The 27,929-nt window shown below is 46.0% G+C and overlaps 2 protein-coding genes across 8 annotated transcripts in view; both read right to left on the bottom strand.

Annotated features, from left to right (window-relative positions):
- The window catches only part of LOC126937670 (40S ribosomal protein S20-like), a 1,038,442-nt gene that overhangs the window by 385,047 nt on the left and 625,466 nt on the right, over positions 1-27,929 (bottom strand). The window lies entirely within an intron of this gene.
- SYK (spleen associated tyrosine kinase) overlaps positions 6,666-27,929 on the bottom strand; it is a 94,511-nt gene continuing 73,247 nt past the window's right edge. For all 4 annotated transcript variants that reach the window (XM_050761269.1, XM_050761271.1, XM_050761270.1 and 1 more), the window contains 5 exons: positions 26,202-26,411; positions 25,044-25,233; positions 15,369-15,509; positions 14,349-14,461; positions 6,666-7,300 (listed from right to left, as the gene is read on the bottom strand). In XM_050761269.1, the coding sequence (XP_050617226.1) occupies positions 7,228-7,300; positions 14,349-14,461; positions 15,369-15,509; positions 25,044-25,233; positions 26,202-26,411 (727 nt within the window). In that variant the 3' untranslated portion in view covers positions 6,666-7,227. The remainder of the gene's footprint in view (positions 7,301-14,348; positions 14,462-15,368; positions 15,510-25,043; positions 25,234-26,201; positions 26,412-27,929) is intronic.

The raw sequence follows: 27,929 nt of genomic DNA, 5'->3' as shown, positions 1-27,929 counted from the left end.
TGGACAGCATCAACCCACCAAGTCCTGAATTGTAAATATTGGGGTTTAGATAAGACTGACTTTGCTAGAATTTACCAGTCACAGGGCACCAGACGTTTACCTTCTGCTAGGGCCTTTAATATGGAACGGACAAAAGGGGAGTTGGTGCTGTACTGCTTCACTCATTCTTTGAAATCTTTGAGGAAGTTAAAAGAAAAACTTTCCCGAGCAGCAGGGCATAGCTGAACCTGGCCTGAGTGAATAGGATCTGGTTGGACTGCTGCCTGGACTGTAGGTATACCTGGAGCTGGCTGCGCCACAGCAGCAGGCAGTTTTGGGGGTTGATTATTCGTCTGAGGAGCCCGATTCTCAGGCTGAGGGACCTGATTCTCAGGCTGTACATCTGGAGAAGCCACGGGATCAGTCGCCTGCTGAGCAGGGTCAGCTGGCTGTGGCTGATTTTGTGCCGCAGGGGTGGCAAGTATGGGAGGTTGTAAAATTCCAGGAAATTGCCAGGCCTCAGGAGCTCCATATTCTCTTACCTGAGCGATGGCTCTCATAAGAGGAGTGTCATCTTGAGGGATGTATGTAACTTGTTGCTTATGAGCGGCAATGGTGGTGGTGGCAACTGCATGAGTGACCGGACCAGAAGGAGAAAGAAGTTAGGGTTTTGAACAGAGGAAGAATCAAGAACCTGTAAGCCAGGTTGAGGCGAGATGACCCGCTGGGCAGGTCTTTCAGGGGCCTGAGGTCCAGGTTGCTGCAGTAACTGCGGGACAGGCTTCAAGGGAGCCTGATGTGCTGAAGGAGAAACAGAAGTGAGAGATGGATAACCAGGCTGTGGAGGGATAGGTTTGAAGGCCTCGTTGCCAGCTCAAATAGATGGAAAGTTGACAGCCCCGCAGCAGGGCTGAGCAGAGACAGAGCTGAGAGCCTTGTTACCAGGCTGAACAGACGGAAGGTTGAGGGCACTGCAGCAGGGCTGAACAGGGACAGAGTTGAGAGCCTCGTTACCAGGCTGAACAGACGGAAGGTTGAGGGCACTGCAGCAGGGCTGAACAGACGGAAGGTTGAGGGCACTGCAGCAGGGCTGAACAGGGACAGAGTTGAGAGCCTCATTACCGGGCTGCATAGAAACGTAGTTCAGAGCCTCTTTTTCAGGCAGTGTAGCCTCATTTTCAGGCCACGCAGATGGAAGGTAGGGGGCCCTACAGCAGGGCTGAGGAAAGACAGGAGGGTCCAGTTGCAACGGCTGTTGATAATATATTTTGGTTGGATTTTGCCGGTTTGGGGAAATGAGATCATTTAAATCATGTAAAAGTTCATCATAAAGCGATAATGGGGACGCGGTAGGCTCTGGTGTAGGCGGCGGGGCCAAAGGAATGTCAGAATGGAGGTCCGTCTGTAAAACGACGGCCTCAGTCTGTGCAGTATCCTCAGGAGAAAGAGAACTGAGGACTTCTCAACCTCCTCAGAGGGGAGGGAAGAGGGCTCAGTCTCCAGGTTGTTCTCCTGAGTCTGCAAGGAATCCAGAACAGAGCGAACCGAAGCCCAGACTGACCAAATGGTGGGAGGAATAATACGCCCCCCTTTATGAGCAATTTTGAATTGTCGACCAATCTCATCCCACTCTTTGAGTTCTAAGGTTCCCTCAGTAGGAAACCAAGGGCAAAGGAGATCTACGACCTCAAACAATTCAATTAACTTATCGGCAGAGACTTTTACATCTCCTTCTTTAAGGAGAGTTTTTATAAAGTTTAAATAAGCTGAGTACTTAGTACTGGCCTGTCCCATGGTGGCCCGGGATACTCTGAGTGCCCAAGCTTACCACCAAGCCTATTGACCACAATTCTCAGGAATCTGTCATTGATGTCCTCCACTGAGTTCCATGCTCGAAGCGCGCCATCACACAATGAAAGAGAAATCCTCACTGGGTGCCAGGTATAGGGTCCAGCCTTACATGGCCTGTGGGTTTTCTCTTCGTGTGCAGAGACGAGAGATTGTAGAAATAAAGACATAAGACAAAGAGACAGAAGAAAAAATAGCTGGGGCTGGGGGACCACTACTGCCAAGATGCTGAGACTGGTAGTGGCCCCAAATGCCTGGCCACGCTGCTACTTATTGTATACAAGGCAAGGGGGCAGGGCAAGGAGTCTGAGTCATCTCCAATGATTGATAAGGTCACGCAAGTCATGTGTCCACCATAAAGGGGGCCTTTCCCTTTATGGCAGCCGAGACGGAGAGAGAGAGGACAGCATATGTCACGTGTCATCATTTCTTCTAAGCATTTACCAGAAAGATCAAAGACTTTAATGCTTTCACTAATTCTGCTACTGCTAGCTAGAAGACGGAGCCAGGCGTACACAACGGAACATGAAAGTGGACCTGGAGTGTGAGCGCTGAAGCACAGCATCACTGGATGATTCCCTTTCCCGCTCTGCTAAGTGACGGGTGCCTTCCCAGGCACTGGCATTACCACTAGACCAAGGAGCCCTCTAGTTGCCCTGATCCGGGTGTGACAGAGGGCTCACACTCTTGCCTTCTGGTCACTTCTTATCGTGTCCCTTCAGCTCCTAACTCCATATGACCTGGTTTTTCCTAGGTTATAATTCTAGAATAGGGATTATTATAATAGCAGAACAAAGGGTAATTCTACAAACTAATGATTAATAATATTAATACATAATCATATCTATATTCTATTTCTAGTACAACTATTCTTATTATTTTCTTCATTATACTGGAACAGCTTGTGCCTTCAGTCTCTTGCCTCGGTACCTGGGTGACTTGCCGTCCACACCCTTCCATAGCAAAATGTTGTCATCATTTCTTCTTTTTCTTTGGAGGAAAGATTGATTCTATATGTCCCGGAGACACACACAGAGAGAGAGAGAGAGAGAGAGAGAGAGAGAGAGAGTGTGTGTGTGTGTGTATCTGAGAGATAATGAAAGACCATATAATATCTAAAAGATAATTCAAAAACCAAAACTTCCCTTTTTCAAAGTGCTCCCTTCCTCCCCAGAATGAGAACATATTTATCGACCAGTTCTAAAGTCCCCTCCTCATCTCTGAAGGACAAGCCTGGGGGTCTTAAACCGCCTCTCTGCTGCAGCTCAGGCTAGTGGTAAAGCCATCTCACACTGCAGTGCAGTGATACATCATCACAAGCTTTCCCCACCCTGGGGTTGAAGCCAAAGGCCAGTGCTTATTTCCTGAGCCGTCCCAGAGCGCACGCTGTCTGCTGCCCGCAGCATTCCTTTCAGCAGTTGGCATGATCAGCACAGACCATGGCATCTGCTGACATTTTTAGAATAAGGCCACTGTGCTGGCACTTGCATGTGTCAGTGCAGCCACCCTCAGCTGAAATTGTGGTGCTCGGGGGTTCAATTTATAGGACGTGCCCAAGGGCAGGGCTGGAGCCCAGTGGTCTGTTGTGTGCTGTGTTCTCTGACTTCAGGGTGCTTCACCATCCCACTGTATTTGGAGCAGCCCCCTGTAGGCCACTGGGTTATTGGGCAGTCTCTGTCCTTCCCATCTCCCAGCTGACCCAGGGAGCCTTGGCCCAGCCAAATTCATTGTTTCCTCCAAACCTAACTTGGCTTGGCAAGAGCAGAGGGGATCCAGGGGAGGCTAGGATGGAAGAGTGTGAGGGAGAGACCCTTACTGCTTGACCCCAGAGAGGGTGGTGGTGATGATGGATATAGACACGAGGGTGCATCCACTGCAGGACCACTGCCTCACATGGATTTTTAAGTGGTTATTTGGAGTAAGGTTCAGTATGTGCAGTGGTGTGTGCGTTTTGTGTGTGTGTGCTTGTGTGGTGTGTGTGTATGGCATAATGTGTGTATGTGCAGTGAAGGTGTATGTGGTATGTGTTTGCTATATGTCTATGGGTACTGTGTGGTACATGCATGTTCTGTGTATTTGTGTGCATGTGCATGCATGTGTGCCTGTTTCTGCATATGTGTATGTTTATGTGTGCATGTGGGTACAAGTATGTGTACATGTATGTGCATGTGTGCACACGTGTGAATGTGTGTATGTGCACATTTGTGCATGTGCTTGTGTGTGGATGCATGTGTGCACATAAATGTGTGTGCCCGTGCACATGTGTATGTATGTGTACATGTGTGTATATACATGTATGCATTAACATATATGCATGTGTGCACATGTACACGTGTGCATGCCTTTTGTGCATGCATGCATGCATGTGTGCAGGTATATGTACATGTGTGCATGTCTGTGCATGTGTGTAACCTCCTTAGAATAGGCAGAGATTGAGGCTTTCTTTGTCTACCCCAGTTTCCTTTAGGCTGTCTTCATAGAGAAAGGAATAGCTCAAAACCCACAACCTTGCTTCGCCCTGATGGGGGATTTCTGGGTCTCCTCAGTCTGTCTTTTATTAGGCAGGCCATGGGCTGTCAGGCCCTTGCTGGGTAGATGCTCTGCTCATGAATAAGAGATAGAGGCAGGGCAAGACAGGGCCCCTCCCTGATGGGCCTCCCCCTTCTGTGTGGTGGAATCTCACAGACAACTTTGAGTGGCCTGTGCACATCCACTTTTTTTTTTTCTTTTTTTCTTTCTTTTTTTTTTCTTTTTTTTGAGATAGGATCTTGCTCTGTCACCCGGACTGGAGTGCAGTGGTGCCATCAGAGCTCATTTCAGCCTTGACCTCCCAGGCTCAAGCTATCCTCCTGCCCCAGCCTCCCAAGTAGCTGGGACTACAGGTGCATACCACCGCACCTGGCTAATGTTTTGATTTCTGCAGAGACAAAGTCTTACTATGTTGTCCAGGCTGGTCTCAAACTCCTGGGCTCAAGAGATCCTCCTGTTTGGGCCTCCCAAATTGTTGGGATTATAGGCGTGAGCCACTGCACCTGACCCACACATTCACTTTTTTAGGACATGGCAGGGACTTAATGTTTTAGAAAACATTTAGCTACCCCTGTGACAATGCTGCTTGACGCTATTTGACAGTGTGACTTACCGTATCCTAATAACTTCCATGAAAATCATCACAAAGCTCAAGGTAAGTTTTTATTAAAAATCACAGTTTTAAAAAATGTCCAGTGACACAATGTAGCTCTTCTGAAATGAATGGAAAACATGACACACTGCTAACCAGTGGCGGGAGTCTCTGCAGGGCTGGGAGGCCTGACAATGCAGCTGTTGCTTCTGCAAGTGGAAATCCAGGCCAACTTGCAGTCATTGGACTGATGTCCAAGGGCAATCACCATCCAGCAACTACAGGCAGGGCTGGGTGATAGGGAGTATGGGAGAAGGACGTGCTCAGATGAAAACATGCATGCAACGATTTTCACCACTGAACGCACTGTTTTCTGTGACAGAAACACTCAGCCCTGCTGGGGGACAAGATATTCACGGCCCCAGGAGCCAATGTGATGCCTCTAGGGCAGTCTGTCCATGATGCTCCTTTGTCCTGCTAAACAAGGACCATAAGGTGAAAGGCACCTTACCTTATGGAGTGAGCCCAGACCCCAGGGAAAAGCTTGGGTAGAACAATCCAAGGGGCAGCCTGGGCATGAGAATCCAGCCCAAGCTAGCTGCTCTAGAAGCTCTAGAAGCCCGGAGGCCTTTCCCAGCTTCCCAAATGTAGCCCTTTTCACATGACCAATCCTTCAATTCAGTTGCCTTTCTCTATTTGCCCTTCTTAGTGGCTGCAGGGGGAAGGATAATGATTCCTGACCGCAGGACACATTTTCACCAGAAAAGACTTCCTCGTGCTGGCCACAGTGGGAATTCTGCACACAGGTGCCTGCTTCACCAAGCGGACAGGCTCAGGAGATTGTCCAGGGACAAGGAGACCCGGCTGGACCTCTGCAGGGAGGTGAGGCCCCTGCCCCCCTCTTGCCCCATCACATTCTGGACGTTTGGCATCCCGAGGCTCCTGGGAGGGGAGAAGTGCTGAGAAAGAGGCCAAAAATCACACAGAAAGAAGACAGAAAACTGCACGCACTTCCTACATAGGTGCTACCATATTCCTACGAGCACGGGGCCTGTGTTAAAGGCTCCCTGTGGAAGTTACGGAAGGAAGCCACCAGGAGTTCAGCCTCACAGCCTCTTTCACAGATGCGGTCACCACTTTACCAAACCTGGCACATCCAGCCACTCCTTTCATAAGTCAAGGATTAGTTAAGACCAGAAAATAATTCTCCGGTCTTGTATCTTCAACTCAAACTCACACTCCAAAAGGCCTATTTGTGGTGAGGCTCAGGGTCTTTGGCTTGTTATGAATTAACACTTCCTTTGGAAACTCTTTAGATGGCTTTGATCCTGTACTGTCCCCCATTACAGACACAGAAAGCAACAGGGGATTCTGGCAGCGCCCTCTCTGTGGAGGAGAGGAAGGTGTGGACGTTCAGGGAAAGGCAGCCCGAAGCTGTCCTCAGTGAGACGCCGGGGACTGGGCCTCTTGCCCCTGCTCTGCAGCCTCCATGCAGGGCTTTATTTACCAGTCACCAGGTCGTCAAGACAGTCTGCAGGAGAGAGGATTTCGGGGGGAAAGTAAGCCAAGCCAATTCATTCAAACGGTCTCCTTTTATCACAAACATGTAAGTCTTCCATCTCATAACAGACAGTAAAAGCAGGATCCAGGCCTTTTTTTTTTTTTTTTCCTTTCCTTAACTGGCTACATGCTTAGAAACTGCACTGGTCAAACTTGATTTTCTTTTTAAAGCCTCAAAACATTTTTATTGTCATGAAAGCTTTTCAGTGACTAGGGATCAGTCTCATGGGCTGTCACAGCCATGCCGTAGAAGCAGCCAAATTCCTCTGCCTTTGCCCTCCCTTCAAGAGTCACATGCTAAGGCATCCTTGGGCATTCGGAAAAGGCCGCTTGGGGTGTGAGTGCTCTAGGCCACTCTGCAATGCCCCTGGGCACAATCAGTAACAAATGCACTCCAGGACCCAGAGAACAGGAAAGACATGAAAGGGATTTGGAAACAGATCGTAAAAATAACCTGTATGAAAATCACACAGACAAGAAAACAAACAAATCCATCTAGCCCCTGGGATCCTGCCATCCGTCTTCTCTCCCAGCATTGCCTTTGCTTTGTGGAGGGTGAGTCCTGGGACAGGCTTTGGGTGACGCGTCACGGGCGTGTTCCATCCAAGGCTGGCTCTCCCAACTGGCAGAGGGAGGTGGCTGACAATCAGTTCCTCTGGATTCATTTTCCTGTGATTGTTTCTGTGATCAAAGACAGCCACCGACAGGTATGGGAGCGGTTAGTTCACCACGTCATAGTAGTAATTGCGCAGACGCAGTTCCACTGCTGCGAATCCGGGCCTGTTCTCCACACTGGAACGGGAAGAGATGCATTGTTGTTTGTCAATGTGCTTGTGAAAAAATGCTGATCGCCAAGCGGGGCCTCTGCAGGCTGAGTACCAGTGGTGCTGCTCCCTGGTGGCTGACTCTAGGGCCTGCAGCTCACAGTGTGGTCCCTGTGCTCCCCGCCCCAGGGTGACCAGAAGGCTGTCGGAAAGTGTATGCCTACTGTAGACCTAAATAATCCATATCTGTATTTTAACAAGACCTCCAGGTGATTCACGTTCACCTTAAAGTAGGAGACTTTTTGCATTAGAACTGGGAGTGTTTTAGCCCCAGGTTCAGGTATGCGGCACACAATATGCTTCTGTGCCACAGGCACAATCTCGCTGTGATTTTAGCAAAACAGGTGTCTGAAAATACTCGGCAAATGTACTGCGGATATAGTCAACATCTGACTCGTAATCTTGTTAAGAGAAGAAATACGAACATAGCTTTAATTCTTCCTTTCCACGCTCTAATCCATGGCTCTGGATTTTCTGAAAATGGGCTGTTGATACGGGTTCTTATGAAAACTCAAAACATGTCATGGCAGAAGCAAAGACCTGGGGCTTGTCTATGATCCACCTTAATACAGCCAGTCCTTACTGCCACTGCTGGCGAGGGAGGCACTGATGTCAGTGAACCACGGGCAAAAGCGTTAACAATTCGCAGTCTCTAAACAAACATTTACAGACACTTCTGTTTACTCTCGCACAGACATCTTTACAGATCAGTTGGAAGCAAGTACTAAAACCCCGATAATCAATCCTCACTTAGAAGTTATTTTTCTTATTTTGCAAGATTTCTGGATATATTACAAGTGGGTGAAGTTGAAATATAATAAGTGAAAAAGTGAAATAGAATGTGAGGTTAAATTGTATGAAACCATCCACGTTCAGCCATTTTGACCTATGGCAATGGCAATTTCATATGGTTCAATGTCGACACAAGAGAACAGCCATAGAATGTGCATCAGGACCAAGACTCACTCATCATTTTAAGAGCAGAGTGGCTTCTACAAATCAAAATGGGTAGCTTTGTCAAATGGCATCAAAATACATGGTTTTACTTATAGCTTTCAATAGCGAGCAGAATGATAAAACTGCTGGAATTGATCAGTGTGGTCAGCCATCTGTGGTCATGTCTGGGGACACGGGCCTCCCACGGTGTCACTGAGAGGGGCCTTGTCTCTGGCCACCAAGTGTGTTCCAAGAGGGGATATGGTGGCCAAGCCTCTGGTACAGGAGCATGCGTCCACCCAGAGGGACAGCCTCTATCTTGCTCCTAAACTTCTATAGTCAAAGAGAACATACTTTAGCATCTTTGCAAAACAGGGGGCTCTGCTCCAACTGTGGGGATCCAAATGGTACAAAGAGCACCTTTGGATCTTGCTCTGGGGGTTCATCTGCCCAGCAGCCAAGCACCAAACAAATAAAGGGAAACAGGAATACAGACTCGTCCTCAGGAAAAACACCTGCTCAGGTCTCCTAGGAAATCTCTCCTGTGCATCCAGGGGAGATGCTGCCTCCAGGAAGCCGGGACACAGCTGTGCTTCAGCAGCAGGAGGGTGATGCATGGCCCCTGCGTGCCCAGCTTCCTGCCCTGCCCTCGCCTGCCACTCTGCTTTCAGGCCAGAGTGCAGTTTCTGCTCTGCCCCTCATGCCCAGTGACCCTCCTCCTCTCCCCTCATCCCTATACCCAACCTTGCTTCTTAGCCTGCACGTCTCAGCTGCAATCCCTAAAGGTGGCCTATTTGGAGCCCCTATTGGATGTGTGACCCTTCCCTCCCCATAATTTTCTGTTCTCTTTTAAAGTTTCCAGTGTGTGATTTTATATAAAGAGATATACGGTCTTCATCCTGGGTTCCTGGCACAGAGCTCCGAAAACCCGTGGAATTTCCTGATTGTTGGGCTGAAAGCAGCATCTTTTGTTACTCATAATAAACCCCCTTTAACCACACCCAGGTTTGTGCTAATGAGACTGCTTCTCTCCCTCCCTCCCTCTTTCTCTCCCTTCATCTACCTCCCTCCCGCTCTCTCTGTCTGTCTCTATATATCACCTTGGAGAGGGTGGCTGTTTACAACTGAGGAAAAAATGAAAAAACAAAGCAAAACAAAGCAAAACCAAACAAAACAAAGAATATACTAGGACCATCTGTAGTCCCTTCATTGAATCCACCACATTCTAGAAGCTCCAATATGCTTCTGTGCTACAGGCAACTCTGAGAAACTACTTCGACACGAGAGGGCTTTAAAAACCCCATACACACACGTGATGTCCTCCAGGCCCCTGTGCCCTCCTTGCTTTGATTTCTCACTGGAATCATCCCTTTCCTAAGACACACCATAGGACACACTTATTTTTAGCTTATTATTTATTGCCTGTCTGCTCCAGTCCCAACTATAAGGTCTGATAAGGACAGGGTCTGAGGCTTGTGAGGCTTGCATCTGGGGCGGCAGCCTGCACAGCATGAGCTCCGGCAGTGGCCACCGACCCTGTGAATGACCCAGGGCTCTCAGAGGACGTGCCGCTCAGAGGAAAGCTGGCTGAGGCTGTGCAGGGAGCCAGGGCAGATCTCACCAAGGTCCTGGGAATTCATGCTGTATCTTGGGCTTACTGATCTTTAAACAGGAATTGGAGCCGCATCTCGAGCCTCCCTGACTCTCAGAGAAACTGGAGAGCCCAGGAATTTTCTCCATTCGGCAGAGGCCCCCACTGGAGGGCTGGGACTATTAGGAGACTGTTTTTCAGGATCAAGAGCACCAACTTCTCTCCATTTGCAAGGGCTTTCCCCACGGGTGTCTTCAATCACCCGAAGCACGACTTGGCTCTGGAGAACACTGCAGTGGAAGGCTTCCTGACTGAGTCCTGCTTTCTAAGGGCCAGTGTTTCCTTCTCGGCTTTCACGCTGCCTTCCTGAGTGACCTGCATGGGGCAGACTCTAATGTGTTTCCTCTTTGGAAAGCCGGAGGGGGAAGGAGTGAAGCACGGGCCATCCCAGAATACGCCAGATTGGGGTATTGATTATTTTGAGTTGAAAATATTGGATAAATTGTGGTTTCGGAAAGGACGAGCTGACCTGTCTCTTTGTGTCTGCAGCAAGCCATAAAGATTCCTCTGGGAAGGAGACCCTCCCTGTAGCAGGATGAGAAAATGGCCCTTATCATCAGAGACTGGGCACTGGAGCTGCAATGGGCCTGAGTAAACATATTTAACAAAGTATCCCTTATCTTCCACCGGTTTTACACCATCCTCATATCTCCTAGTGCCTTCTCTAGAAAATTTACTCCTAGCCAGATTAGTCCTGTCATTTCTTCTTAAATGTATGGTTCTTTGTCTAAAAAGTATAAAAGCATCTTGCTTTGGCCACTTCTTTAGACTTCACTCTCTTGCGAGTCTCCCCATAAACATGTAAAACTAATAAAATTGGTATGCTTTTCTTTTATTAATCTGCCTGGTATCAATTTGGTTTCAGGTCCAGCTGAAGAGCCCGCTAAGACTAAAAAGGGGTTGGAGGTAATCTCTGGCTCTCTTACAACGGTGAGCGAGGGATGCTGTCTGCCTTCTCAGGGCTCTGTCACTGAGGCTGGGAAGTCCCTTTGAAATCCCAGGATCACACCCTGGAACTGATGACAAGGCCTGCGGTGAGGGACCCCTGCACCTTCTGGAGGGCCTCGAGCAATAGCCCCGGTTACCAGGACCAGCCCTTGGCGCTTCTGAGTTCTCCTTGTGGCCCTGCTCCAAGGAATGTTTTTCTTTTTTTTCATTCAACTGCACCTCATTGAATTTCTTACGTTCAGACAAAGTGATACGGAGCTAGAAAGAAATTATGTAGGCATATAGAGTGGGTGACAGAGTTCTCTGTAAGGTTTCCTTGTAATAAAAAGCAGCCCCTAAATCATGTCTTTTTCTAACAAAAAGCAGCCTGAAGAATCAAGCTGCAAGCATAGATAAGCAAGCTAAAAGCTCGCATAGGTAAATGCTGGAAGCTGTGTCGATAGAAAAGGGACACCTGGAGGCCAGGGATATTCAACATGGAGGTTCCCTCTTCCACTTTCCTTGTTGCCAAGTGTGCAGTAAAAAAGCAGGCAAAGGCCGGGCGCAGTGGCTCACACCTGTAATCCCAGCACTTTGGGAGGCCCAGGTGGGCGCATCACGAGGTCAGGAGATCCAGACCATCCTGGAGCCGAGATTGCGCCGCTGCACTCCAGCCTGGGCGACACAGCGAGACTCCGTCTCAAAAAAAAAAAAAAAAAAAAAAAGCAGGCAACATGGCACTGGCCAAGTAGAGACCTCATCTGCATAATAAAAGATTAGGGTGGGGAGACCAGTTTCTTTCCGTGTTATGTAAATGACCCACCTGGTCCAACCAATCTTTGGACCCTATGTAAATCAGACTCAAGCTCGTCTATAAAACCCTGTGTGTTTCCACAGGAACCTGAAGAACCACTTGGCAGCCCTTATCTGTCTGCAGGAGAGAGAGCTTCTCTCTTTTCTCTTGCCTATTAAACCTCTGCTCTTAAACTCACTTCTTGGGTGTCTGCATCTTCGATTTGCTTGGCGTGAGGCAACGAACTCAGGTATTACCGCAGACAAATACAGCTGCTTCAAAAGTTTCTGAACATCTCCCCACCTCCCCCAACCCTGTTTGAGGTCACTACTAGGAACACTGTAACCTTCAGAAATATCGCTTTGCTGGGAAATAAATCAAAGTCTGATAAGGAGCTGCGATTTCTAATCTGGGGCATGGGGCATCGTCATGATTTCCCTTTGACTGGGGCTTGTGCCCGGGAGCTGACTCCTCCAAGCCTGCAGAACTCACGGAAATGCACCACTGCAGAGCGGACTGGGGTGGGAACCAAAAGGGGAAAGACACTGCCTGCCTGGGAACCTCACTCAGGTTCCATCTTAAATCTCCAGGCGGGAAAACACGTTTAGAAAGAATGCTCTCTTTTTTTTTTTTTTTTTTTTTTTTTGAGACGGAGTCTCGCTCTGTCGCCCAGGCTGGAGTGCAGTGGCCGGATCTCAGCTCACTGCAAGCTCCGCCTCCCGGGTTTACGCCATTCTCCTGCCTCAGCCTCCCGAGTAGCTGGGACTACAGGCGCCCGCCACCTCGCCTGGCTAGTTTTTTGTATTTTTTTTAGTAGAGACGGGGTTTCACCGGGTTAGCCAGGATGGTCTCGATCTCCTGACCTTGTGATCCGCCCGTCTCGGCCTCCCAAAGTGCTGGGATTACAGGCTTGAGCCACCGCGCCCGGCCGAAAGAATGCTCTCTTAAAGAGACTGTTTACTGCTCTACTTCGCTGTAATTCTGGTGAATATCCAGTGAGTATCACGTAGACTGCTTTCCCTCCCCGGCCTCCCCCGGTGGACCATTCTGGAAATAACAGTGCCCACTGTTACTTGTGTCCATGAAGGACTGAGGTGGGCCCAGCGGCCCCCATCCTGATTCCTTGAGTCACAAGAATGCACCATGGCCCAAAGGGTATTCAGCAGCCTCACCGCAGCCACCCGGGAGCCAAGTGGGAGGTGGTGCCCCCGGCTGCAGCACCTAGCCCTCTCCCCACCCACCTTTCACTCCTCACTGTAAAACACATACCACAAAGAAGAATCGACAGAAATAAATAGATCAGCATCAACGTTAAATGCAAAAACTCCCCACTGCGAGTTCATTTTTAATTCCAAGTTTTTGCATTTGTATCACAATGATTTAAACTCTACCCTCCTCACCCTCCTACAGGAAGGGAAGCCTTGCAGGCAGGACCAAAGAACACGACCAGCAAAGGGTCACAGGCTGCCACGTGCCCAAGGGCTGCCCTCCCCAGGGTCCAGTGCTGCCAGTGCCTACCTGCCAATGGTTCTGACAATTCTGATTTGGGCACTGGGAGAATTAAGCCAAGACTTAGGAATAAACATCCTCCTAAATCTATGAATAACACTTCTCTCTTGCTGACATTTAGGTCTCCCTGTAGCACTAACACTTGGGGTTGGAGAAGATGCCCCAGGGTCCAGGCCAGGCCCCTCTCCTGAGCCATGGCAGCAGCAGGGGCAGGGTAGCAACTACCCACAGTTTGCCTGCTGCCTTTGTGGCTGTGCCCTGGGTGGTTTCTAGATGGAGAATGAGATTATTTCCCCATCACTCACAATTGTGGTAGAGTGATACTCCCAGGGTGGGGAGGGGAGGTCTCGGAACCCCAGGTGGCATCTGCAGCATTTGAAATAGCCCTCATCTTTCAGAGGCTCTGGCAATGTCAGCTGTATCTGAGGGCAAACCTGATTCCACAAAGCATCAAATCCATGGCCAGGATTTGTGATGTCCTCCTGATCACAAACCACGTCGATTCTAAGCTGCATGGGTTCTGTGTGTACAGTTCAGTACCAGGGAGCTGGAGATGGCAGCTTGGGGTCACCCTGCTACGCACGCACAAGCAGGCTGCTGAGCCTGGCAAAGCTGTACTCCTAATTTTCAGTGACAATGCATTTTCCTTCCCTGCTCAGCTGCCCTGAGCATCACCTGAGAATAATGCCAGATGTACTTTACAAGCATAACAGCACCTGGATCCACTAAGCGAGACATATGATGGCAGTCAGGGTGGACTGAGGCCACCATTTCAAAGACGAGGTAGATTCTAGGGAAGTGCAACCTTAGCCAATCCATTTGTGAGCTGACCAGAGTCTGAGGTCACCGCTCACTGCTCATGGTCATCAGGGAGTCAGGAAAGTATAACATCCCCTACTGAGTACTGCTACCATCCTCTATATGCCAGAAACGGCATCCAGCCCCAAACTCTTACAAACACCTTTTTAGTTTGACTGCCCTTGCCCCATATCTCCACCATTATCGACGTTTAAATTTGGACACTTGGGTTAGAGTCCCTGTCTAAACTTAAAGCAGGACCAGCCCCCACCATTGTTTGTTTAGAAAGGGGGCACATTTCTGATTCATGAAAAGGTGAACTTTATGCTTGTTTCAGACGCCCAGCCATTTCACCTGTCTCCAGAGCATTTAAATACGTCGCAGACAGTGTTAGGTACTCACTCGTACGTCCAGCACAGGTTCATGAGATCGTACATCTCTCTTGGACATCCTGCAGGGCACCCCATCCGCTCTCCTTTTTCTAACATAGCGGTGACTTCACTTCCTTTCATCCCCTACAACATGCAAGATATGCATAAGCTTTTTTTTTTTTTTTTTTTAAAGTGTTAGCCAAACAAAACAAAACAGCCACTCCAAGACATGGAGGAGTACACATTGTATGATTTCAATTATATGAAGTATAAAAACAGGAGCACTTAATCTGTGATGCTGGAGTCAGATGGGTCAGCCGCGGGGAAGGCTGTGTGTGCAGAGGAAACGGCCTCTGGGGTTCTGTTTGTCATCTGGGGGCTGATTTCACGGGTATGTTTCATTTGTGGAAAAACCACTGTGCTGCATGCTAAGAGTTGTGCCCTTTTTGGTATATATGTTTTAATTAAAAGATCTAGGGGAGGCCGAGGTGGGCGGATCACAAGGTCAGGAGATCGAGACCATCCTGGCTAACACGGTGAAACCCTGTCTCTACTAAAAATACAAAAAATTAGCCGGGCGTGGAGGCGGGCACCTGTAGTCCCAGCTACTCGGGAGGCTGAGGCAGGAGAATGGTGTGAACCCGCGAGGCGGAGCTTGAGGTGAGCCAAGATCGCACCACTGCACTCCAGCCTGGGAGACAGAGCGAGACTCTGTCTCAAAAAAAAGAAAAAGATCTAAAAAATGTAACTAAGATACTGTAAATAGTCATGATTTCTATTTCAACTCTAATGAATAATGAGCTGGGTTGTATTTTGTGTATATTTACGTGCGTTGACACACAATGGGAAAAGCACACTCTTCAGCGAGCATCATATATTTCGTCCTCAGTTTGGAACAGACTGAGGGCACATTAACTGCTTACTGGTAAAAGATAACGAGAGACTCAGAGAGGTGCTCAGATTTTAGGGTTTTTAAGTTCCTGTAAAGACAGTCTGGTGCTTATCTGTTCTAACGGCCCCACAGTGAGAAAATGAAAGAGGAGCGGCTCACTCGATACGGCTTCTGCCCGTAGGAGAATGCTTCCCACATCAACACTCCAAAGCTCCAGACATCGCTTTTGCTGGAGAACTTGTAGTAGTTGATGCATTCCGGAGCGTACCACTTGACAGGCCACTTTCCATGGGTCTGGGCCTAAAAGCAAAGCAGAGGGAGAAATTCCATTAAGAATAAAATTGTGGGCTGGGCGCAATGGTTCATGCCTGTAATCCCAGCACTTTGGGAGGCTGAGGAGAGCAGATCACTTGAGATCGGGAGCTCAAGACCAGCCTGGCCAACATGGTGAAACCCCGTCTCTACTAAAAATACAAACATTAGCCAGGTGTGGTGGTGGGTGCCTGTAATCCCAGCTACTTGGGAGGCTGAGGCAGGAGAATTGCTTGAACCCAGAAGGCGAAGGTTACAGTGATCTGAGATCACACCACTGCACTGCAGCCTGGGTGACAGAACGAGAGACTCCATCTCAAAAAAAAAAAAAAAAGAAAGAAAAGCATAAAATTGTATACACTCATGTTCATAGCAGCATTATTCCAAATAGTCAAAACATGAAAGTAACTCAAGTGTCCTTCAGCAGATGAGTGGATACACAAAACACCATCTATACAGACAACGGAATAGTATTCATCCTTCAAAAGGAAGGGAATTCACTACAATATGCATGAGCCTGGAGGACATTATGCTGAGTGAAATTAAGACAGGAGAATAGGGCCTGGAGGCAGGGAACCTAAGGACTTCCTAGAACTAAATCAAATGGAAACACTTCAGATATGACAGGAAATATCCTCTTCATTTACACAGGGCGTACACTCAGTAAATGACTTTGTAACGTTACTTCATCCTCTTCATTTACAATAACTTTGTAACTTCACTTTAGCCTCTTCATTTACATAGAGTGTACCCCAAGTAACCAGTGAACACCTCTAGAGGGTATTTAAACCCCAGAAAACTCTGTAACTGAGCTCTAGAACCCTATGCTCAGGCCCGCTCCCACCCTGTGGAGTGTACTTTTGTTTTCAATAAATCTCTGCTTTTATGGCTTCATTGTTTCCTTGTTGTGTTTGTGCGTTTTGTCCAGTTCTTCGTACAAGATGCCAAAAAGCTGGACACCCTCCACCCATAACAAAATAAGCCAGTCACCAAAGGACAAATACTGTATGGTTCTGGTGAGGTACCAAGAGTAGCTAAACTCATACAGACAGAAAGTACAATGCTGGTTGCCAGGGTCTAGTAGGGAGGGAGAATGGGGAGTTGGTATTTGATGGGGAGAGAGTTTCCGTTTTGCAAGATGAAAAGAGTTCTGGATATTGGTTGTACAACAATATGAATGTACCTAACACTGCTAAACTGTACACATAAAAAAATGATTAAGCTGATAAATTTCATGTTACATGTATTTTATCACAACTTTAACAAAGAATAAAATCCTGAGCCACAAAATACTGTGTGTGTACGTGTGTGTGTGTGTCTGTATGTTTAGTCTGAATTTTAAAGATACTATTAAATCTTAAAAGCTTTAAAATTATTTAAAAATTTTTAAATGTATATATTTAATATATTTATTTATATTATTTATTTAATATATTATATTATTTATTTAATATATTAAATATAAAATCTTTGCATCTTTTAGTCTTCTCCTCTCATCTTTTCTTTTGGTCACACACAGCTTCATGGGGAATGTAGATGGCAACAGACAAGTCAAGTCTGAATATTGCTTTATGATTATGATCCGAGAAATACTGGGCTATTCATAAGTATATTTAAGTACTAATGTGCATATGTCCATAGTTTTAAGCCAATTTCAATTATTTCTTTTTAAAATTTTTTTAATTGATACAAAATATTTTACATATTTATGGGGTACATGTATTTGTTACATACATGGAATGTGTAATGATCAAGTCAGGGTATTTGGGATGTCTAGCACCTTGAGTACTTACCATTTCTATGTGTTGGGAGCATTTCAAGCCCTCTCTTCTAGCAACTTTGAAATATACAATATAATGTTGCTAACTATAGTCACCCCACTCTGCTCTCAAATATTGGAGTTCATTTGTTCTGTCTAATTGTATGTTTGTACCCATTAACCAACCTCTTTCATCTCCACTCCCATCCATACACCCTTCCTAGCCTCTGGTATCCATCATTCTATTCCTTATCTCCATGAAATCTCTCTTTTTTTTTTTAGCTTCCACACATGAGTAAGAACGTGTGGCATCTGTCTTTCTGTACTTGGCTTATGCCATCTAACATAATGACCTCCAGTTCCATCCATGTTGCAGTAAATGACATAATTTCATTCTTTTTCAGGCCAAATAGTATTCCATTGTGTGTGTGTTATATATATACACATATATATGTATGTGTGTGCTATATATATACACATATATATGTATGTGTGTGTTTATATATGTGTATGTATGTGTGTATATATACACACATATATGTATATACATATATATACACACATATATGTATATACATATACATACATACGCATATATGTATATATGTGTATACATACACACACACATACACACACATATATATACACACCACATTTTCTTTACCCATTCATCCATTGATGGCCACTTACGTTGATTCCACATCTTTGCTATTGTGAATAGTTCTATGATAAGCACATGAGTGTATGTATCCCTTTGATACAAGTTTATTTGCCTTGGGATAAATACCCAATAGTAGGATTGCCGGATCATATGGTAATTCTATGTGTAGTTTTTTTTTTTTTTTTTTTTTTTTTTTTGAGATGGAGTCTAGCTCTGTCACCCAGGCTGTAGCACAGTGGCGTGATCTTGGCTCACTGCAAGCTCCGCCTCCCAGATTCACGCCATTCTCCTGCCTCAGCATCCCAAGTAGCTGGGACTACAGGACCACCACCATGCCCGGCTAATTTTTTGTATTTTTAGTAGAGACAGGGATTCACCGTGTTAGCCGGGATGGTCTCGATCTTCTGACCTCGTGATCCACCCACCTTGGGCTCTCAAAGTGCTGGGATTACAGGCGTGAGCCACCGTGCCTGGCCTGCTTTTGTTTTGAGGAGTCTCTCTACTATTTTCCATAGTGACTATACTAATTTACATTCCCACAAATAGTGTGTAAGAGTTCCCCTTTTTCCTGCATCTTTGCCAGCATTTTTAAAAAAATCTTTTTAATATAGCCATTCTAGCTGTGATAAGATGGTATCTCACTGTGTTTGTAATTTGCACTTTCCTGCTATTTGGTGATATTGAGCATTTTTTCATATACCTGTTGGCCATTCGTATATCCTCTTTAGAGAAATGTCTGTCTATGTTCTTAGCCCACTACTTAACAGGATTATTTGTATGTTTGGTTTACCAGTGAGTTTTATACTTTTGTGCATTTTTATGATGGTAAATATTGTCCTTTTACTTCCACGTTTAGGATTCATTTGAGTACTTCTTCTAGGATTAGTCTAGTGGTGATGAATTCCCTCAGTGTTTGCTTACCTGGGAAAGGCTTTATTTTTCCTTTATTTATGAAGGATAGTTTTGCTGGACATGGTCTCCTTGGGTGGCAGTACTTTTTTTTCAGCACTTTGAAAATGTCATCCCCTTCTCTCCTGGACTGTAAGGTGTCTGCTGAGAAGTCCACTGTTAGTCTAATGCTGCTTCCTTTATGGGTGATCAGAAGCTTTTCTTTTGCTGTTTTTAGTATATTTGCTTTTGCTTTGATTTTAAGTGGTTTGATTGTAACGTGCTGTGGAGAAGATGATTTTGCATTGTATCTGTTGGGGACTTTTGGGCCTCCTGTATCTGGATGTCTAGGTCTGTTATTAGATTTGGGAACTTTTGATCTAATATTTCATTAAATAGGATTTCTAATCTTTCATTCTCTCTTCAACCTTGGGAATATTGATGATTTGAATATTCAGTTGCTTTGCACTGCCCCATATATCATGAAGGGTTTGCTCATTCTTTTTTATTCTTTTCTCTTTATTTTTGTCTGAATAGATTGTTTCAAAAGACCTGTCTTCAAGTTCTGAGATTCTTTATTTTGCCTAACCTAGTCTATCAGTGAAGTTTGGGATATATTTTTTATTGCATTCAACGAATCTTCAGTTCCAGAATTTCTGTTTGGTTCTTTCAAAAATATCTATTTCTTTGATAAATTTCTCATTCATATCCTGAACTGCTTTTCTGAATTCTCTCTATTACAGTTTTTCAGAATTCTCTTATATCTTATTTAGCTTCTTTAAAATCAATATTTTGAATTCTTCATCTGGGGTTTTGTGAATTTCTTTTTGATTGGGATTGTTTTGCTGGAGAATTATGTGTTCCTCTGGAGGTATCATATGTCCTTGCTTTTTCATGCTTCCTGTGTTTTTACACTGATATCTGCCCATATGGTATAACAGTCATTTCTTCCAATTTTTTGAAATTGCTTTCGTAGAAAAGGTCTTTTTCCTGAAGATGTATATATGTTGTTGGAGATATATATATATATATATATATATATAGCTTTATAGCTCTTTGGGTTTGATTTGGGGTGAATGCAGTATTTAGTCTATGTATAATTTCTTTGGCCATAAACTGCCTCAGTGACATCTGTGATTTTCTCAGTGGCTCAGGGTATGGTTATTAGTGGAGGCTGTCGTGAAGGTGTACTGTGAATAGGATGCTAGGTGGGCCAGTCTTCAGACCACAGTGGTGACAGCAGTGAGCTGAGTATGCCTGTCCTTGGGCCCTAGGGCGGTATACACTAGCACTGGTGTCAGTTGGTCCAAGCAGGTTGACTCTTGGGCTTTCAGGTAGACTGTCTGGATGCTGCAGTGGCTGGGCATGTGGGTGGGTTCTTGGGTTCCTGAGCAGTGGGTGTGACGTGGGTGATGGCAGTAATGGTGGTAGGGCAACTCACTGGAACCCCAGTGGTCCATGTCGGTGTTGGCGGTGGCTGCAACAGGATGTCATACTCAAGTACTGGGGCATGTGACTAGGCCAATGGACTTGCGCTCAGGCTCCCTGGTAGTGCACTCAGGTGCTGGCTGTGATACGCAGGGAGGGGTGGTCTCTAGGTTGCCAGGAGTGGCGGCCCTGAAGGCCTGCCACCAGAAAGGGTAGGGCCACTCTCAGTAGGTGCAGAGTAGGCAGGTAGCTGTGGGATATGCAGTCTCCTTGAGCCTTGGTCTCACAGCAGCCCTCAGCAGTGGTGGTGGGATTTGCTTTTGTGGTAGGTGAAAGTGCCTGGCCTCTCTTCTCCCTGTGTGGCCCGGCAGTGGCAGCATCAGCCCTGGCCCAGGGAAGGACACAGACCTGTGGAAGCTTGGCTCTCAGAATGGCGCTGGCTATGGGCCTGCTCCTGGGGAGGCTGGGGCCATTCTCAGGGGGAGCAGTGTAGGCAGGCAGCTACAGGGGGTGGGATTTGCTTGTGTCTCAGTCCCACAGCAGCCTGCAGCAGCAGGGGGATCTGTCCCTGGGGTGTGTGGCGGTGTCCACTCTCCTCTCTGTCCTTGGCCCGGTGGTGGCAGCATCAGCAATAGTCCCAGGGCAAGACGCAGTCCTTTGGGGGCTTGGTTCTCAGTATGGCACCAAACTGCAGCGACTCAGAGCTCGGAAGCCTGTGGGACTCAGTGTGAATTCCCTCTATGGAGCAATGCCTCTGTGTGATCCCTAGGCAGCTCCCTGTGGTAGTCTTAAGGCCCACGTGAGTCGAGGGATTCTCCTGTTGCTAGGACTGTAGAAGTCCTTGGCTGGAATGTGGAGCCCTGGGGATCTCTCACTTATGCTTTCCCCACATCTGGAAGCTTCTTCCAGCTCCCCAGTCATTCCTGGCCAAGCAGGCTGCCTCGTTTCCCTCTGCTTTGCTTTCCGTGCTTCCTGTCGCTCCTCGGTTGCATTCGTGTTCTCTCTTAGATCATCTATTGGAAGTGTGAATATGTACTTGTTATTTTGGTCCCGCTCCATGGAGGAGCATATACTAGTTGCATTTAGTTGTCCACCTTGATCAGTTCTCCTCCCAGGTCAATTATTTTAGCATACGCTATTTGCTAGCATCATTAAAAAATGATCTAAGCTTTCTAATATCCTAATTTTAAAAAGCAAGTGATAGTACAGAAGTCAAAACTGTATAGCAAAACCTTCTCTTCTGGGTTTGGGATTCGGGGGCACACAGCGGAGTCTTGTTATCTTCTGCTGATGTCACCTGTGTGAGGTCTCATTGCGGTGGAGGGAGGGACATGATTTCGGCGAAAACTGATTTCATGGCACTATGGTGGATCACAAGGAGACATTCAGGACATCAGTCTGGAGACCATAAGGTGCCCTGGCATTTCTCTTCCAAATGACACGACTGATTATACTTCTGTTTCCATCACCTGGTGTGCTATTTTAAAATGTTGATCTTACAAGTCATGAACAATACAGCCATGTGTTATTTCAAGTTTCTTCTGAATTCTGACCTGATGAAAAAAGTAAACCTTTGACAAATCCTAAATGCAATGAAAGTTAGCCTCTCTCCAGAATAACCTAGATACATGCATACATAGGTAGTATTTACTTTTTTCTGGTCAACAAACTAGGGGCATATTCTTTTTGCACTGTACTTTTTAATTTTTCTGCCTAACCATGTATAGGAGACATATTTCTAGGTCAGCATATGCAAATGAAGTCACTTTTAAAAGCGCTGCGTTGTGAGCTTGCTGTGAATCTGCTATGACTGAATGGACCGAACTCTGTGGAGCAGCTGTCAGGCAGTTTCCAGATTTTTGCTACGGCAGCCCGTGCTAGAGTGCACATTACCAGATGTGTGTGTTTGCTCCCGGAAGGAGCTGCTGGATCAAACAGCACTTGTGTTTTCAGTCATGATGCTGCACAAATCCACACTGCCACACATGGTTCCCTGAGTGCCAGAGTTCGTTTGCTTCCACAGCTAGAACTTTTCTTTGATCTTGTTTCACTTTTTATTCTTTTTTTTTTGAGACAGAGTCTCACTCTGTTGGCCAGGCTAGAGTGCAGTGGCACGATCTCAGCTCACTGCAACCTCTGCCTCCTGGGCTCAAGGAATTCTCCTGCCTCAGCCTCCCGAATAGCTGGGATTACAGGTGTGCGCCACCACGCCCAGCTAATTTTTGTATTTTTAGTAGAGACGGTTTTCACCATGTTGTCCAGGCTGGTCTTGATCTCCTGACCTCAGGTAATCCGCCTGCCTCAGCCTCCCAAAGTGCTGGGATTACAGGTGTGAGCCACCGCTCCCGGCCCACTTTTTATTCTTCTCCATGTCACTTTGCTTTTTTTTCATAAAGAAATCCTCCACTACCCTGTCTTTTCAGTAGTTCGGTCTGTTTTTGCTGCTTCCAACATGGCTTTTATTTCCATAGTGGCTTTTTTTCTTCATTGATTGTCCAAAGACAACTTTGGTTTACTTTTTAGTTTACTTTAGTTTACTTTCTAATGGTATGCTGTTTAGTATCTATGGCGGTTTTAGAATTGGCCCCATGTTCTTTGACTCTTTGATGCTTCTCCTCACAAGGGTGGTTCTATCTATCCCATCCTTTGAAACTGGCGGCCTTGGCTGCTCTGACCAACAGGATCAGGTGGTAGTGACCCTGAGGCAGTTTCTGGGCCCGGCCTTATAGGCCTGGCAGCCCCCGCTTCCTGCCTCTTGGGTAACTGCTCTCAGCCTGCAGCTGCCATGCTGTGAGGAAGCCCGAGGGCCCCAAGGAGAGGCTGTGTGCAGGTGAGCCGGCTGACAGCCCCACAGAGGTCTCCAGCATGGGCCGGGTCTAACCAGCTGCTCATGGCTGAGTAGTGTGAGTGAGCAGAGTGGAAACGTTCCTCCTGTCCCTCGGGCCACCGTACAACCCCCTGTTGTGAGCAGACACACTAAACCCTGCCCACCCGGCCCTGCCCACACAGCAGGATGGCAAGGAAACCAACACCTGGTGGTGTTTTTGGCACTAAGTTTCAGGTGATTTGTTATACAGCAGTGGATAAGGTGACCAGCATTCATGTTTCATCTTCTCTATCTCGTCTGTGTCCTTGCTTCAGACAGGCTGTCTTCTTCTGTCTAATGATCATGATGAGGTACATGCAGCTTTACAACAGGCTTCTTTCTCCAGCGTATCCCGTGCTGCTCATCCTAGGCTGCTGTCTCCCTTGCTCCGTTTCCCTGCTGTCTCTGTCCAGGCCCATGCTGATGCCCTTCTCACAGTGGCTCACTTCTGAAGGGGCTTCCTTCTGGGAAGCTACTGTATGAAGAATGGGGTGAGGAGGGCCAGCCTGAGCCCTGCTATACTCTTGCCTGGCCTTTGTGCTCAAGATGGTGGAGTCTGCCTGCCTGCCTCAGAGCTTGGTTCTTGTGGCTCACCCTTCATGCAGTCCCTTTGCTGGCTGAGGTCCACCGTTCCCCATCACCTACTGGTCCATGGACTGCCTCTTAGGGAAAGGTGAGTGGGCGGGTATTTTCACTCAGGGTGGAGTCTCTGACCACTGCAGGGCATGAAACTCAGGACCCCATCTGCCATCCACTAGGTAGATTTTCAGGGTCTGCCATCTATTTCTGAGCACATGGACTTCACCAGAGACCAGCAGAGTTGTCAACCTGCCCTCGGCACCCTCTTTGACTCAGTGGGACCCAATCCCATCACATTTTCCAGTTGGTCAACACAGACCCTAGGTATACACCATGGATGAGTTAATATGAAGATGGAGCTTTCTTATCGTTTCTTCTTTTGGTTGTTATTGGTTCATTTGAGGGTTCAGAGAGGGGTCAAGTCATATTAGCAAGGGGATTGGTCACTGTGAAATTATTTTTTAGGAAGTCTAAGCCTGCACCCAGAACTAGTTTCTACTTTATGTTTTGCTGGAAGTCCACCCTTAATTCTTGATAATCTCTACCTCACCAAACTAAGGGGCATAGGTTTCTTTTAGCTTCAGTCACATAACTGTCTAGATCTCTTCTTTCCAGCACTGCATTTATTTTTTGACACTTCAACTCCTCAGGATACCAGTTAAGCCAATAGAACAATTTCTACATATGTAGTGGACATACACAGATGATGAGTTTATTTGATAAATCTTCACTTCCTAACTTTTACATGTGTAGATAGGTGTTCACTAGAAGGTTATTTTGGAATAGCTCCAAGCTGCGATACTGGAGCTCCAAGCTGCAATACTGGAGCTCCAAGCTCCAATAGCTCCATGCTGTGGAACAGTGTTCCACCAGATGTTATGAAATGTCCTATCAGAAAAGGATGCCATGGATGAATCTAGTTTGAGAGATGCAATGCAGCAAAACCCTCTACTGAGATTTGTAACGTTGAGTAGCATGAAAAGGGCTTTGGGGAAATCCTGCAAGAATCAAGCTGTCCAATCCAAACTTTTGAAATTAACTTAATGAAGGAATCCCATTCTTCTTTTTTCAAAATGAATCATCACTTAATACCTAGATTCCTGATCATTCCATGAAACATAATTTAGAATATACTACATTGAGTAAATCTCAAGGTGTGATATATTATTTTTATTTTTTAAACAGTAAAATCAAAGATTATGAGAACATTTCTTATATAGTTATTTTTTAAGTAGCAAAATTGCTTTTTAAAACCATACCAATAGTAAAATAAAGAAAACATACATTTATCTTGCATTTTTTACCACCGGCTGCTCTGAATATTAGCTAAGTTGTACTTACCTTGTAGTAGTTTTCATCAGCACGCAGTGCTTTGGAAAGTCCGAAATCACTGATCTTGGCATAATGTTGAGTAACTAGCAACACATTTCTTGCGGCCAGATCTCTGTGCACAAAATTGCACTCCTCCAGATACTTCATGCCCATGGAAACCTGATGAACCAGTTCTATGATGTTCTTATCCTTGACATGTCTGAAAGTCACAACGATCTCATCAGCTATAACCGACAGTGACCCATTTCACAACAAACAACCATGCTCCTCATGCAGGCAGTAGGTGAATCTACTCCTTCCCTCTTCTTAAACAACAAAACTCACAAGTGGTGACAAATAACTTTGTTAGCATATAGCTCTTCAGGACTGAATGCCATATTCTCCTGGTGTTCAATGGGATTGAGTTTCCTGGCATGCTTGGAATTGCAAGACAAGCAGTATAACAGAGTGGTGAGGCCTGGTTCACAGACAGCCAGGCACCACCTTAAATCCTTGTTCCAGTATTGCACAGGTCACAGAACTAACCCTGAGTCTCAGTTTCTCACCTATAAAGGGTAAGAACACCTCCCTTCCATGGAGACTAAAGAGACAACCTAAGTACAAACATAGCACAGCAAACAAAGCAAGCTCCTCAGTAGCCATCATTCTGTCTTACGCCAAGTGAGTTTCCTCATCTCAACAACAGCTTTAGATGAGAACACGATTACTCCCTTGATGGATGTAATCAATTAGCAGCGACTGATATTTTCAGAAGTCATTATTCATGAGGACATAAGGTCAGCCAGATAAAACATAACTGTCACCTCTTAGAAAAGCACTTAAATGTTTCTTTAAAAAGAATGTGTTCTTCCCAGTGAGAAAGGAGATTCCCTGTCAAGATATTCTGAGGCTGAGTCTATCACTAGGCCAAGACTGAATGAGTACAGAAAGAAAAGAAAGACAAAACTGTCGAATGAGTTCTTCTCTGAACAACTAGAGCTAACAGAGCTGAATCCAAAGACTGAGTCTCCCTTTGTCCCTCTGTCAAGGTCCCTGAGTATGGACCAATAAGGGAAGGCACAGGAGGGTGGGAAGGCTTCCACGGAAATCAGGCTGCTCAGCCCATCCAGTGGTGGGCCCTGTCCCTTAGGGGAGAGCTTCCAGACCTGTGGGGGCACCTGACAATACCTGTTCTGCTGCAAATACTTATTGAGGGGACCAAGTTCTGCCATCTCCATAACCAGCATCCAGGACTCGGCCTCGCATATCCCGATCATGCGCACGATGTACGGGTTGTCCAGCTGCTGCATGACATTTGCTTCTGCTAATAACTCATCTTTAAGAGCGGGGTCATTGGCCTCGTTTTTCAGAATTTTCACAGCCACTGTTTTCACAACTCTGCAAGAGAAATCATAACACACAAGAAACTTTCCGAAACGCCTGACTTCTAGATAATCTTCTCCTGTGAAGCATAATCCCCGCGTGGAACCAGTCCCATGGAAATACCTGCCACAGAGTGACAATGTGTCTTCAGAAGCCTGTAATGGATGGCTGGCCTTCCAACCTATATTCCCTAATTTTACAGACAATGAGAGTAATGCCCCATTACTAAAAAAGAATGGTGGGGGCTGGGCATGGTGGCTTATGCTGATAATCCCAACACTTTGGGAGGTTGAAGGGGGAGGATTGCTTGAGGCCAGAAGTTCAAGATCAGCCTGGGCAACATAGTGAAACCCCATCTCTAAAAAAAATCAGCTAGACGTGACAGTGCAAGCCTGTAGTCCCAGCTGCTTAGGAGGCTGAGGTGGGAGAATCACTTGGACTCAGGAGTTCAAGGCTGCAGTGAGTTTCTTGCCACTTCACTCTAGACTGGATGACAGAGGGAAACCCTGTTTCTAAAAAATAAAATAAAATAAAAAGAATGGTGAAGAACAGTACTGAAGAATGTCCTAACCAAGCAAAAACCCTAAACTGTAAAATATTTAAATAACTTGTAAATAAACCTCACCAACGATGACATGCACAAATTCCTGTAACATCTTGGGATTCACCATCTCAGATTACGTGTAATGAATGTGAATATAAAATGCCTTTCATAAACGCTGAAAGTGAATTTCTAGGTGCAGAATTTAAAAGGATACATTTAAATGTAATGCTTTGAAGAGGTAAACAACTCTCCTGAGAGAGGCTGAAGAAGACCTAGTAAATGCGGGGATGGGCTGTGTTTATAGATTGAAAGACTCAGTATTGTAAAGACATACTTTTGCAAAATTGACCGAGAGAGCCTCTCCTCTCCCCAAACTCTCTAGTTGAAATTATGTCCACCGTCATGTCTATGTTAAAATTTAAGCAGAGAATAAAGATCACAACCTTTCACAAACTGAAAAAGCTTATGATTAACACAGAAACATTTTTGTTCATTGTACAAAATGACTGTGATATACAAATATATTTTAAAATAAGTATCACAACCAATTTTGATTGTGTGTATACATGTGCTTATGTATATACTTGTGAATGTATACATGGGTGTGTATGTTTGTGTGTGTATACGTATATACATGTATGTGTATCTGTGTGTGTATATATGTATAGATGTATATACACAGAGATGCACATGCACAAAAACAAATGGAAGGGACAGATTGGAAAGCAAGCATTTCTCCTTCCTTCCTTCCTTCCTTCCCTCCTTCCCTCCCTTCCTCCCTCTTTTCTTTCTCTCTCCTTCCTTCCTTCCTTCCCTTCCTTCCCTTCCTCTCTTCCTTCCTTCCTTCCTCCCTTTCGACAGAGTTTTACTCTTGTTGCCCAGGCTGGAGTACAACAGTGTGATCTTGCCTCACTGCAACCTCTTCCTCCAGGTTCCAGTGATTCTCCTGTCTCAGCCTCCTGAGTAGTTGGGACTACAGGTGTGCACCA

This window comes from Macaca thibetana, chromosome 15 (assembly GCF_024542745.1).
Source record: "Macaca thibetana thibetana isolate TM-01 chromosome 15, ASM2454274v1, whole genome shotgun sequence".
NCBI classification, from domain to species: domain Eukaryota; kingdom Metazoa; phylum Chordata; class Mammalia; order Primates; family Cercopithecidae; genus Macaca; species Macaca thibetana.
The sequence above is the reverse complement of the archived record's forward strand: the minus strand, read 5'-3'. Positions and strand labels throughout refer to the sequence as shown.